Here is a 14,607-nt window from a genome sequence, read left to right as displayed (position 1 = left end):
TCATGTTAAGCTCTGGCAACAAATAAATCTTGAATTTGATTGAATATTTATACAATGAGTCTGTTTTATACTAAAAATAACTAAAATAAGATTAAGTACAAGTCCTTAAACATTAAACTAGGCCTTAGCGCTTATCATGAAGGTGCCAAAGTCAGATGAGTATGGGGGTCGTTCCTCCTCTGGAACTGCTCCCACTCTAGAAAATTAGCTTGAGGAGAACCTCTCTGGCCTCTTGCCTTTGAAGGACTTCCTTGCCTTTGAGTAAAAGGGAAAAGGGCCAAGAACATGCCTCAGCCAATTTTCACAGCTGCAAACTACTTAGACCTGCCCCCATCTGGGAGCTTTGTCAGGATTTGGTACAAAAGCTTCATATGAACAGAGTCCTCTCTTTGGCCTTGTCCCAAGGGATCTTATAGAAAATGGGTATAAAAGAAGAGGATTTGGATATGGGGTGCTGAGTCCTGGTAATCTCTCTAAATACCTCTAATCCAGAACCAAGAAACAAGGCATATTAAGAAGAGGAGGAGAAGAGTGAGTGGGGACAGCTTCAGTTAGCCTGGGGCATCTCAAACCTGTGTTCCACAGAATACCGAGAACTACTCTCCAAGGGTTTTGCGTCAAAAAAGCAATAGGAAAGACAGCAACTATATGCCTAACACAACATATTAGGGCTCTAGATTTTCTTTAGTTTAAAAGAGATTTTTAACTTTGTTTCCTCCAGTGTTTCCCAAAATTGTTTCTTTCTAATTATAACACGTATGTAATAATCAGTGGGACCATACTGGGGAAATCGAACACAAAATAATAGTAGTATGACTTTATGTTATTTAATAGACTGTTCAGTGAATGGTTTTTCCTTTTGTGTTTACAATTTCCTTGTTAAGTATCATCAAAATATAAACAAATATAGAAGAGACCTTCTATAATCATATATCTAACACAACTAAGAGAAAACGTAGGCTCCTCTTAGCGAAATGTTATAACTCCAATGCATTGCAGCTGGCTGTTTATCTTTTGTCTGCCATACCTCATTTCATCCACACTCCGACTCTGTGCAGTGACTGGCCAGTTACAGATGAGTAGGTTCGGTTTAGAAAGGTTAAATGAGTTGCCAGAAGTCTGGCAATGAGAAATTGAACAAACTGGCCTAAAATTCAAGCCATTAAACAAAGACTCAAAACACTGTGAACTCATTTAATCCAACACTGTTATTTCACAGAGGAGAAAATCCATGCTCAGAGGGGTAAAATGGCGTCATCCAAAGAGACAAGACCAACTCCATGTTCCCTGACTTAAAGCACATGCCCTCTGCGCTAAGCCATGCTTCTCCTACAGCTGACCAAATCCAATGGTGTGGGTAAACCAGGAGCCCAGTACAAAGATAGAGGCCAGCTGGCTATCATCGTAGATGAAACAACAGATTGAGGGCAGCTTCAGTCAGAACACTTGTGATCTGCCTCAAACACAAATGTTCCTTTCCCTTTGCAGGAAAAATACCATGGAAGAAGGATTGCCACTATAAGCAGTTATTAGTATTTAGTGGAGATTATTATTTTTAAAGGTGCCTATTTTACATATGTTGCAGTGTCAGAAATTAAAGGTGAAGTATTTTTAATGACATCATATGCTTTGCGTGATAATTATATTAAGCCCCAAATTCAGGGACATATGTCGGAAGGATGTGCCTCGTCCATTTCTGCTACAGATAGTAGAGAATACACAATCCACCGAGTAAAAACTGGGACCTTAAGGCAAAGCTGTATGTACCAGAAAACCCGTGTGGCAAGAAACAGTACAGTGTATAACGAAAGGGCAATCTTCTGCTTTTTTGAGGATCCCCAACAATCAAATAGGATAAAATGTGTATACGTGTTAATTGGAGATGATTTGCTACTATGGCTTCTCAGACTTACATCACCCCCTTGTAAGCATAGACAGTTAAATTCTATGTGATTTTCTTACATTATAAATTCACATTATTCTTCCCAATCCCCAAAGCTGCAACTGAATTCATTCTTATGACTGGAGCTCCAAATACGTTCATCATACTATGTGCTGTGAAGAACACACAAGAAAAATAAGACAGCTTCCACCTCTAATCAGGAAGATAAAATATATATTCTTTCTATTTTTTTTTGTTCATTCGATTGTTTATTCACTCAACAAACATAATTTCTGTCTCAGTGTTCTTTGTATTAATGTACACTATAGCTTTAGTAAGAATTAAATAATACTTTTCTTAATACATCTGTTTAGTGACACCAGAATTACCTGGTAAAGAGGAATGTTTAAATTGTAAGATATACAAATGTTTGGTAAAGTTTTAATGAAGTTTTTTTATAAAAGCCTTACCTCATATTTGAGGTGACAAACTACTCATTTTCCCCTCACAGAAGAATTAGATTGATAAGATGAATCGCCCAACTCTAGTTCCCATAATTACGTATTTGCATGCAAATCGACATCTCATTTATCTTATTTCTGTTCCTCTAAAACTCAAGTAAACATATTTTGTTCCAGATTTGTGTATATTTTGAATATTTTGAGAACCTAGGACCTCTTTTTCTATTGTCTCTTGATAAAGCAAAGACCACCATCAAACATCTCCCTGAAAATTAGAAAACTAAAAGCCTTTCTTTCAAGGGACAAAAAAATCAAATTATTCTTACTTTTTAGGAATACACAAGTTGATCATCATTGAAGTGTGGAATAAGCTTACTGTATATCATGATAAATAAACACACCTTATTTCTTTTATTCCTGCCACTTAAAATTATTGTTACTAATGTTGTTTTTCATTGAATTACAAGGTGGAAATATGGCTCAGATGTTAATAGAGCTTTTAAAAAAACACCTAAATTTGAAATCATCTGACACATAGTAGTATCTGATTAATGAAACACTATCAAAAATATCATGTCATCTTTGCATGTGAAGGGATGGTAGCAATACACGTTAGCCGCAAGCGCAATGACAATGAGTTCATAAAAGTATGGGTATTGCTCTCACACCGCATTCCGCAAAATTGCAATCCATGTTAAGCATTTATGAAGGAATAAACCAATCGCACAAATGTGATTTAAAGCTACTTGTTGGTGTGCCCTGGAGCAGTTCTATCACACCCTTCTTATAATCTATTTCTCTAACAAACAAAACTATCATCACAATTGGTTTTCTGAAGACTGAAGTTGGATCTGTACTCACGTATGTACTGCAGGGTTGTAATGCTTACACATTATTGTTTTATGACAATTTTAAAATTTATTGTTTATTGTTGTATTACACAATGCTTACACTGGTCCTAGGATTCAGGTGGAAGTGTTTTATATTTTAGCTGCGTCTAAACAACTAAAATATTGTAGCTCTTATCTCTGTGTGTGGTAATTTCACAGTCTACTGACAAAAACAAAATTTAAAGACAATATTTACTGAGAGGAAAAGTCTCTCTCATGACTAACAGAAAGCACTTTTTTCCCTATAATGGATATATACTTGTTACAAATACACGCTCTCAAAGACCAGAGATGCTCGCTCTTCCCAGGGGTAAATACATCGGTCGCCTGCCTGGATTGCACATCTCCTGAAGGCAGGAGCCATCCACGTGTTATTCGCCTTTGTATTCCCCATGGTGCCCAGCTGGGCATCAGCACATACAAAGTACCCATTAAATGACTGAATGCTATTGAATTTTAATGAAAATTTAACGTAGGCCTATGTCCCTTACAATCTTATATATAATTATAGGGTGCTTTCCTACTTACAACCTTACAAGATTAAGGGTCATTAAGAGTCGTGATTCATCCATCCTGAACCCAGTGAAATACTATTAAATACACAGAAATCCCATCATAATGGACGAGTTTCTTAGTGGAGACAGTTTACGTAATACTCGTAGTCTTTCACACGAGTATAGAATACTGACTTTTACATACCACATTGCAAACTATTACTGATCATATTCATTTTGAAACAAATCAATTAGGTCAATCAGTTTTTTCTTTATTTACATTATGCTTTCATCTAAGATTACAGTGATATTAGCCGTATACACTGCTTCCACCACAAACACAAATCAGGCAGAGCACTGTGCCTCCGAAGTTTTAGTTTAGGTTTAAATACAACTAACAGTCATGTTGGTTATGTTCTAAGGTCAAGCACAAGGCAAGACTCAAACTTCTAATTATGTGAGAAAATACAGTGTATCAATCATTAATAAATATTAAAGGAAAAAGTTTACTGTAAATTAAAATACTTCACTAATGTTGACATCTCGTATTACCTTCTTATAAACGATATTAAGACCATGTCTGTGATATGCGTATGCTTCTTCAAAGAAATCTGAAAGGTTACCTGTGACCTTTGCCTTACCCGTGAAATCAGCATCAAATGAGCTAGCTGATGCCAACATTTATCATCTGATTAATCATTTAGTTAGAAGGTCCGTAACACTCAAGTGTTTAAAAGTAAATTTGGATCAAGCTAAACACAATAGCTCTGGTAAGTCAAAGGAAACAAGGACACTTAAATGTTATAGATGACAGTGTCAAATCTGAAATTTTTCATTTCTGCTCTGTTTTAGTCACCTAGCACACATTTGGTGAGCTATCCTCTTACAAATTAAGGCAGGATTACAGATTATGCATGCTTCTATACATTTGACATCAGTATTTTCTGGGTAACTGTGCTGGGGATATTAAAAATGGTTTATAATATGATCTAATTTTTCCAAAATGGCACTGATTAGGAACTTTATTATGATTCTGAAGAAAAAAATAAACAGATGAAACCTGAATATTTCAAGTATCTGAGGCCATAAATATTTCAAGCTTATTTCTTCTATAAAACCTATTCATCTCCATGTAGATAGGGCAGTGCCTAAACGGGATGTGATAATGAAGTTGACTGCTGTACTATTTGTCAGGCAGTGGCTTTATAGCTTATTCAGAGCTTTCACTCTCTACATGTGCAGAAGATTACAAAAATATAAACCTCAGGGACACCAAGGATCCAACTGTTCTAGGGCATTCCAGATAGCATTGAAGAGATGCTCATGTATTCAGTAAGGATTTATTTGAGCAGCAAACACATGCAGAGCACTATTGAGGGGCTGGAATGGAGCAAACACCGTAGTGAACCGCTGTATATTGTAAACACAGACGCACTACATAATAACTCTTACTCAAGTGCCTTTCTTTTATAATATTCTTGGTACAAGAAGATCATTTGTTCTCAATAGAAGTGGGAAACAAATTTTATTTATATAACATCACTGTTTGTTTGAACTTAAAACTTGAATACCTCTGCCAATTTGTAGCTTGTTTCTATTGTGCTAATTGGGTGAATGAGCTTCAGGAAATGAATTGTACGGCTGGTAACCTCTTGTGTGTAGGTAGGTAGAAACAGAGATCAGTAGATGTATTACTCTGATGTATTAAATAAAGAAGCTAATAATACTTGATTACAAAAAATTCTTAAAATTCGGGACATCTTATTTGTCCTTTAATCTAGTATCTTATAATTAGAAATTATTACTGGCTTCATTCATATGCTCAAATTCACAAAAACACTTAGGTGTCTGTGGTCATACCTCTCATCAAAAAGAGATGAGTACACCAGAACAAGCATTCCCGAAGAGATGAATTTAGCAGATAGAAAGAGAAAAATAAAAAGGAGTACTAGACCTCTTGGTTTAAAAAAAACACAAGAAAACACAAGAGGCAGGAAAGAAAGAAAAGAGAAAGGGAGGGAGGAAGGAAGGAAGGGAAAGAGAAAGAAAGAAAGAAAGAAAGAAAGAAAGAAAGAAAGAAAGAAAGAAAGAAAAGAAAGAAAGAAGGAAAGAAAGAAAAAGAGAGAGAAAGAAGGAAAGGAAAGGAAGGAGTACTAGACCTCTTGGTTTAAAAAAAACACAAGAAAACACAAAAGGCAGGAAAGAAAGAAAAGAGAAAGGGAGGGAGGAAGGAAGGAAGGGAAAGAGAAAGAAAGAAAGAAAGAAAGAAAGAAAGAAAGAAAGAAAGAAAGAAAGAAAGAAAGAAAGAAAGAAAGAAAAGAAAGAAAGAAGGAAAGAAAGAAAAAGAGAGAGAAAGAAGGAAAGGAAAGAAAGGAAAGAAAGAAAGAAAGAAAAAGAGAAAGGAAGGAAGGAAGGAAAGAAGGAAAGAAGGAAGGAAGGAAGGAAGGAAGGAAGGAAGGGAGGGAGGGAGAAAGGAAAGATTTGTCCCCTCATCAATCTGGGAATGACGGGCCAAATGCCCTCAAAGGGCATACGGGCTGAACACCAATGCAGCCAGTCCTTTTGCAGTGTTCCTGATATTCAAAGGGAGAAACCAATGACCAAGAGAATGGCACAGCCACGAATCCACTTCAACAAGCTAACACCTAGTAGCCCTGCTTATCACATTCCTCTTCCACCAAGCCCTGAGAAATGCATCACTGAATCTCGTTGATAATACTTCCTGTGTAGCCCTTGAATTAATCCATTTCTTTCTTTTTCCCTCACCAACACCTTGGTATTCACAATCATCTCCTCTTTCTATCATAGCCTGCTAACTGGTCCCTGGGTTCCTCTCTTTCCTCTTTTTGATCTGTTTCTCACCCTACAGGCAGAGACATCATTTCCACAGGCAAATTTATAACCTGACATCCAGATTAAGTGTTTAAAATGCTTTAATAAGTTCCTTTATTTTTAGAACAAAGAACAATGTCTTTATCATGGCCAACTGTGACGTGGCCCGGCTACATCCTTATTTTCTCTGGTCCCAGCTGTCCTCTTTGATTGGCCATGCTCCCCTCCTACCACGTTAGATTTCCTCTTGCTGATGCTTTAGCCTGGAATCCTTTTCCTCTAACTCTCACTTCTGAACATTGCTAGTCATTTTTTTGGATCTCAGTTCAAACATCACTTCCCCAGGGAAGCCTTTGTATTGCCTCCCCCTCCCCCTTACCCTGCAGTAGCTGGGTCAAGTCTCTAGTTAGATATTCTTGGCATTATGTATGTACTCCATTGCATTTATCACAGTTTATAACTACACACTTATTGTGTGGTGATTAGATGATTACTACTGATTTCTGTCACTAGACTATAAGCACAATGAAGAGAAAAACTGTATGGTTTTCTTATCATTTTAACCTCAATATCTTGCAAAGTTTCTGGCACACAGTGAGCAAGCATTATTTCTTCAATGAATAATGAGTGTCAAAATGGGGTCATAAACAAGTGGTTAAAGCAACAATGAAGTACTTATTGCCATTCACCAGCATCACTTTGATAAGAGTTTGAAGGATTAAATTATTTCAAATTTCATAACGAACAAATTCAACAATTTTGTTTAAATTCGGGAATCTGGGGCATCCTGTAGATGTGGCCAAAATGAAAGTTTAGTAGCATCTTCCTTGAATTACTACAGAAACTCAGAACTTTATTGCTAAATTGGGATTTAACAATTTTCTTGTATATTCCTCATTATACAAGAAAGAGTCTTATGAGATCTTCAAAAGGTCATTGAGCCTGTTCGTGACAGAGCAGGGATGAAAATCAGCCATTTAAACTCCCAGTTCAATTTTTTTTTGCTACAACTATGCTGTAATTTCTAGGTTTATGGCTTCATTTTCATATTAGAAATTTGTAAGACCCTAAAAGTACCCACAAGAGAAATATCTCCAAATGGTTAATTTTGTCACATCATTTAGATTTCTGCTTTAAAAAACATTAAAACAAAGAGCAATATTTTTAGAAAGGTAAAAAGCAAGCCCAATTTTGTAAGAAATGAAACATTTTCATGCCTTATTTGCAATTCACATTGTACACCTTAAATGAGGGTGTGATGCAGACGGTACATGCTTCCCTGGTTTCTTAATATTCTGAAGTAAAGAATTTTCCCAGTTAAACCTGGTTGTCCAAATTTCATTTATGAAAAACCAAAAGCAAGGTAAATTTTGAGGGAGGGGTTGGAGAAATGACCTTAGTAGATGGAAGACCTCTGCTGGTACCCAGGCTATTACAATTGGCTATGTGACCTTGGACTGCTTACTTCCCCTCTGTAAATTTCCTCATTTGTACAATCAGGAAACTGATCTAAATCATGGGCTCTGTCTGTTGATGGGCTTCCATGATCCCACTAAGCCCTTTGGTGTATGTATATGAGTGTACATTTTTCTGGGAAGAGGGTCCATAATTTCTATGATGTTGGCAAGGATCTGGGACACAAAACACATTAACTGCGTTTGTGCTAAAATCTGAGGGACCCTCTGAACTTTGGAAATGGAATAAAGCTATACATAGAATTATAATTTCAGATGGAAATAGGAAATACTATAATTATTAGCATGAGTAATAAGATAGCTTGAAAAGCATAGTCTGTACAAAGGAATACTACTATCATCAACCATACATTCAAGTATTAGCTGAAGAACTTCACTGGAAGTCCAGTCCAGATTTTCCAGAAGTAGCATCAATTGTTCCAGACAATGTAACTACACGTGATAAAATCTCAGTATGTCACAGGTTTTCAGTCCTTCCTTTTCATTGATGTTTTAATGATCCATCAAGATAGGCCTGCTACATAGGATTACATGGAGTGGAAACGATCCAGAGTAGTCTGTCAGCAAATAAAGATACTTTCTTAGAGCTTTCAGGATATCTATTCCAAAACATTTTGATGATAACTTTTGGATGGTTGAAGAGCCATGGTTGCTATAGTACACACATATTTACTAAAGACACAGAAATAAAAGTCACTGTCTTATCACTGATTTCCTTCCTTCTTTCCCTTCTTAATGTAATAAATATTCCTTAATTGTCTCCTATGTGTCAGGGCACTCTTCTAGACACTTGTGAAATAACAGTGAACAAACTAATATCTTCTACTTTCGTGGTGCTTACATTTCAGAATGGGAGAAATAAAATAAATGATATGCATTAAAATAAGTTAGCTATTATTTTTAAAGGTGATAAATGCTTTGGCCAAAAAAAAAAAAAGAAAGAAAGAGTAGGGAAATCAGGAATACCAGAGATGAGGAGAATGGTTCCAATTTTAAATAGGTCAGAGAGGGCCTCACTGAGAAGCTGTTGATTAGTAAAGACCTGAGGAGATGAGGGAATGAGGCAAGTGTATAATCTTGGGGAAGAGCTTTCCAGACAGTGGGAAGAGTCAAGGCAAGGGTATGCTTGATATGTTCAAGGAATAGCAAGGAGGCACTATGGCAGGGAAAAAGCAAAACTCATTCTGCTGCTAATCATGTTACTGACAACGGTTTAATCTCCAAAATATACAAACAGCTCATACAACTCAACAACAACAATAAAAAACAAACAACCCAATCAAAAAATGGGCAGAAGACCTTAATAGTCATTTCTCCAAAGAAGATCTATGGCCAGTAGGCACATGAAAAGGTGCTCTACATCACTAATTATTAGAGAAATGCCAATCAAAACTATAATGAGGTATCACCTCACACCAGCCAGAATGGCCATCATTAAAAAGTCTACAAATAACAAATGCTGGAGAGGGTGTGGAGAAAAGGGAACCCTCCTGCACTGTTGGTGGGAATGTAAGTTGGTGCAGCCACTATGGAAAACAGTGTGGAGGTTCCTCAGAAAACTAAAAATAGAATGACCATATGATCCAGCAATCCCACTCCTGGGCATATATACCCAGACAAAATTATAATTCAAAAATATTACATGCACCCCTACGTTCATAACAGCACTCTTCACCATAGCCAAAACATGGAAACAACCTAAATGTCCATCAACAGATGAATGGATAAAGAAGATGTGGTACCTATATACAATGGAATACTACTCTGTCATAAAAAAGAACGAAATAATGCCATTTGCAGCAACATGGATGTAACTAGAGATTATCATACTAAGTGAAGTAAGTCAGAAAGAGAAAGACAAATACCATATGATATCACTTATACGTGGAATCTAAAATATGGCACGAATGAACCCATCTACAAAACAGAAACAGACTCACAGACATAGAGAACTGACTTGTGGTTGCCAAGGGGGAGGGGGGGAGGGAGAGGGATGCACTAGGAGTCTGGGGTTGGTAAGTGAAAACTAACGCATTAAGAATGGATAAATAACAAGGTCCTACTCTAGAGCACAGGGAACTATATCCAATCTGTTGGGATAAACCATAATGGAGAAGAGGATTAAAAAGGAATGTATTTATGGATATAACTGAGTCACTTTGCTGTACAGCAGAGATTGCCACAGCATTGTAAATCAACTGCACTTCAGTTAAAAAAAGAATCATTCTGCTGTTGTGGTCAGGAAATTTGTAAAATTTCATCTTCCAGTTGACACTTCATTTTCTATTGCTTACTTGTTTAAAATGAAAGTCATAATAACTCTTGAATAATCTTCCTAGAGTCTCATATTTGTCAAGAAAGGCGAAGTCAGAATTCTTCTGAGAACTGAAAAACCACCCCAAAACAATGATCTCTGGTTGGTAACATAGTTTAAGTCTCTCAGTTTCCACAGACGTATATTTGGCAATGAACTGTTACGCAATAAGCAAATCTGCCCTTTAATAAGAGATGATGTCACTATAAAGAAATCAAGTAAAAGATCTTCACTTTTGAACATTTAGAGATCGGGCACAAAGCATTTGCTATATTCCAACAAAGAGAAATTCCAAGATTCATAGCTAACATAAAAGCACCCATTCTTTCTGAATGTCACTGTTCTTTTGGGTATTTGTTAAACTGTCCATTTCATTAACTTTTTTCCGGAAAATAAAACAATCATGATTATTGTACAATTTTCATGGCATTTATCTGGGTGAATACCTCCAAAAAGAATACACATATAAAGGTAGTACTTTTTTATGAGGGAAGGTCAGTCAGCCCTCCCACAAGTAAGCATCTTATTCCTGCCTAGTGCCTTGCCTGAAAACTCACCGTGATCCACAAGCTTACATATAAAACAAAAAAATGTACACAGCCGTACCTTGCCCAACTGATCCTTTTTGCCAAAGCCAGTGGCAGCTGCAATGCTCCCTGCTCCTTCCACTGTCTTCTGTGCTACTGCAGTCACCCCTGTCACCACTGCCTCTCCAACATTTGTCACTTGCTCTTTGGTCTTCTCAGCCACTGGAATAAATCAAGAATGACAGATTAAGGGATGATAGACCGATCGCCACTTAAAATAATTTCATTTCCACTAGACATCAACTTCTAGAGGCCTATATTTGCACACGTAGATAACTAAAGAGTAAGAAGAAATAAAAGCTACCAAGATTTCTAAGTGAGCGTGGCTTAGCCAAACATATCAACAGAATCTTTGCTAAGATAGTCTGTTGTAATCATGCAGATATTAAGAGGTGTTTCAAGCTTAATGATCAAAAATTTAGAACCATAAGCAATTTCCGTTTGGTTTACTTTTTATTAAGGAAAGTTTACAGCAAGCGATGCTTACAGGGGCAGTTGTATCAAACTTAGCATGAAATTTATTTCAATTTCAATGCCAATTCTTCCATCTCACTCAGGATGTTTGTTTCATCACAACTTCTGAGTCACAGAACACGTATGTGCTCTCACACGTTACCATCAGAAATAAACAATAGAGTAAGGGAAGCTTACGAAGGAACTTTGATCCTTTTATGAAACGTCAGATAGTTGAAACAGAAGGGGTTTTAGTGATGAGATTGATTTTCAACCATTTTAATGGGAACAAAAGAGCTAGACATAAAGTATGAAAATGAAATGGTTTGTTGAGCACACTTACAATTTCTTTTCATTAAAAAAATATAATATGGTGATTCAGTAGGTTTTTAAAAATAAGTTAAAATTTTAAGAGGGTATAAACAGTTCGGGATTAGACTTAGAAGAGATTTAATCTCACATCAAAAATTCTCTAAGACTATATCTGATATAACTGTTGATTTAATCTTTCTATATTACCTCCATACAAATATCAAATAAAGGAAGTTGCAATTAAAAAGTTTGTTGCAATTAAATGAAGAGTTTTATGTTAAAGAGGTAAAAGATGAGATTCTGCACTGTTAACAATTTCAAGGTCAACAGAGAAACAAAACAACCCTTCACCTAAACTTTATAACATTTATACTCATAAAGCCTTGGTCTTGCATTCTTACCTATATCTATGTAACGTTTGCCTTCTTTTCTGAGGAATCCGATGAGTTGCACTATGTTAGCTGTTAAGTGTTATGTGCTAGTCACATGATTATTGTACAGATTTCATGTCACCAGTTGGGAGAGGCCAGTGATTAAACAGTAATCGTGTGGACAAAACAACTGGGTTTTGAAAACACTATGTAGGTCAAGGAAGCTGAAGAGGCTGTAAGGACAAAGACCCTCACTCCTCAGTCCAGGCAATGTGGGGAAGCAGATGTGACCCTAGAGTCTAAAACCAGGAAGAGTTCACAACAGGTGATATGGTTGATGCCTGCTAACTAGTCGTGGCTATTCTCAATGCAAAGTTCAGTTTAAATGCCGGTGAAAAGCTGTACTGGAAATCTCATGTTTTTAAACATTTACAGAATGTTGATGCTTTAAAAATAGTGAATGATGGGCGCTAAGTTTTCATTTTTTTCTTTTCTAAGAACATGAATAGAAAATTTTACTTGAAAATGAACATTTCTTGTTACAAAATCTCAAAGACAAATATAAATTTTGATCTTTTTACAGATTCACTTTTCTGCCAGCCACAAAAGTTTATTTTTATAATTCTAGATTTACATACATATACACTTAATGCACATAAACTGCACAGTAAAATGTACTTTGTACTTCATTATAAGCTTATTAGATTTTATCACTGTAAGAATAAGTAAATTAGTTACATTACAAAATGGCAGAGTTTACGTATAGCAATGACACACACATTTTAAAAGATTTCTGTTAGACTTGATTTATCTAGTGGCTTATTCACTGACCTCGAACTCCTTTGTTAAAACCCACCTCAAATGTCAACCTCCATGTTAAAAACCTCCCCTCCCAACAAATGTCCTTGTTCCTCCTCCTGTGATCCCATAAAATTTTAGGTGTATCTTTACTACTGAACTGTTGTTTTGCACCATAATTGTTCCTTGCCCAGTATGTCTCTCCACCTCCAGCATGCACATACGTGCGTGCATGTACACACACACACAAATACACACACGAACCCCAAAACCCATGTTTACATTTTGTCATTCTGGAGAAGACTCAAAAATTCTGACTTTGTCAACAGTTATCCTTGCAGCGCATCTCCACAGCCTCCATTAGATGGTAGTATTAGCTGTATTCTTTAATTTTTACCACAGGCTCTGAACCTTAAAATGTGGTTATCTGCTTTCTCAACCACATGGATTCTCCTTCAACTATTAAAATGGAAAGTTGTTACTCTACATAAGCTCCCTTCATACAGCATAGTCTACAACTGTCTGATATCCATTTCTTATAAAAAATAATGCTTCATAACATGCCATTTACAGAAGGTCCCGAGAGGGCAGTTTATATATATCTTGGATTGGAACAGAGCAAACATAAGCTGAATACTTGTTTTCTTTATTTGATGATTAATTTTTTTAACATCTTTACTGGAGTATAATTGCTTTACAATGTTGTTAGTTTCTGCTGTAGAACAAAGTGAATCAGCTATACATATACATATATCACCATACCTCCTCCCTCGTGCGTCTCCCTCCCACCCTCCCAGTCCCACACCTCTAGGTGGTCACAAAGCACAGAGCTGATCTCCCTGTGCTATGCAGCTGCTTCCCACTAGCTATCTATTTTACATTTGCTAGTGTATATATGTCAATGCTACTCTCTCACTTCGTCCTAGCTTACCCTTCTCGCTCCCCGTGTCCTCAAGTCCATTCTTGAGGTCGGCATCTTTATTTCTGTCCTGGCCCTAGGTTCTTCAGAACCATTTATTCTTTTCAGATTCCATATATATGTATTAGCATACAGTATTTGTTTTTCTCTTTCTGACTTACTTCACCCTGTATGACAGACTCTAGGTCCATCCACCTCACTACAAATAACTCAATTTTGCTTCTTTTATGGCTGAGTAATATTCCATTGTATACATGTGCCACATCTTCTTTATCCATTCATCTGTCAATGGACACCTAGGTTACTTCCATGTCCTGTGCTGTAATGAACAATGTGGTACATGACTCTTTTTGAATTATGGTTTTCTCAGGGTATATGCCCAGTAGTGGGATTGCTGGGTCACATGGTAGTTCTATTTTTAGTTTTTTAAGGAACCTCCATACTGCTCTCCATAGTGGCTGTATCAGTTTACATTCCCACCAACAGAGCAAGAGGGTTCCCTCTTCTCCACACCCTCTCCAGCATTTATTGTCTGTAGATTTTCTGATGATGCCCATTCTAAAAGGTGTGAGGTGATGCCTCTTTGTAGTTTTGATTTGCATTTCTCTAATGATTAGTGACGTTGACTATCCTTTCATGTGTTTGTTGGCAATCTGTATATCTTCTTTGGAGAAATGTCTATTTAGGTCTTCTGCCCATTTTTGGATTGGGTTGTTTTTCTTGATATTGAGCTGCATGAGCTGCTTGTATATTTTGGAGATTAATCCTTTGTCAGTTGCTTCATTTGCAAATATTTTCTCCCGTTATGAGGGTTGTCTT

At 36.6% G+C, this 14,607-nt stretch overlaps 1 protein-coding gene across 2 annotated transcripts in view; it reads right to left on the bottom strand.

Moving 5' to 3' along the window:
- SNCA (synuclein alpha) overlaps positions 1–14,607 on the bottom strand; it is a 133,088-nt gene that overhangs the window by 101,313 nt on the left and 17,168 nt on the right. For both annotated transcript variants that reach the window (XM_032633569.1, XM_032633570.1), the window contains exon 4: positions 10,955–11,097. In XM_032633569.1, the coding sequence (XP_032489460.1) occupies positions 10,955–11,097 (143 nt within the window). The remainder of the gene's footprint in view (positions 1–10,954; positions 11,098–14,607) is intronic.

Source organism: Phocoena sinus, chromosome 5, assembly GCF_008692025.1.
Source record: "Phocoena sinus isolate mPhoSin1 chromosome 5, mPhoSin1.pri, whole genome shotgun sequence".
NCBI classification, from domain to species: Eukaryota; Metazoa; Chordata; class Mammalia; order Artiodactyla; family Phocoenidae; genus Phocoena; species Phocoena sinus.
This window is presented reverse-complemented; position numbering and strand designations above follow the sequence as displayed.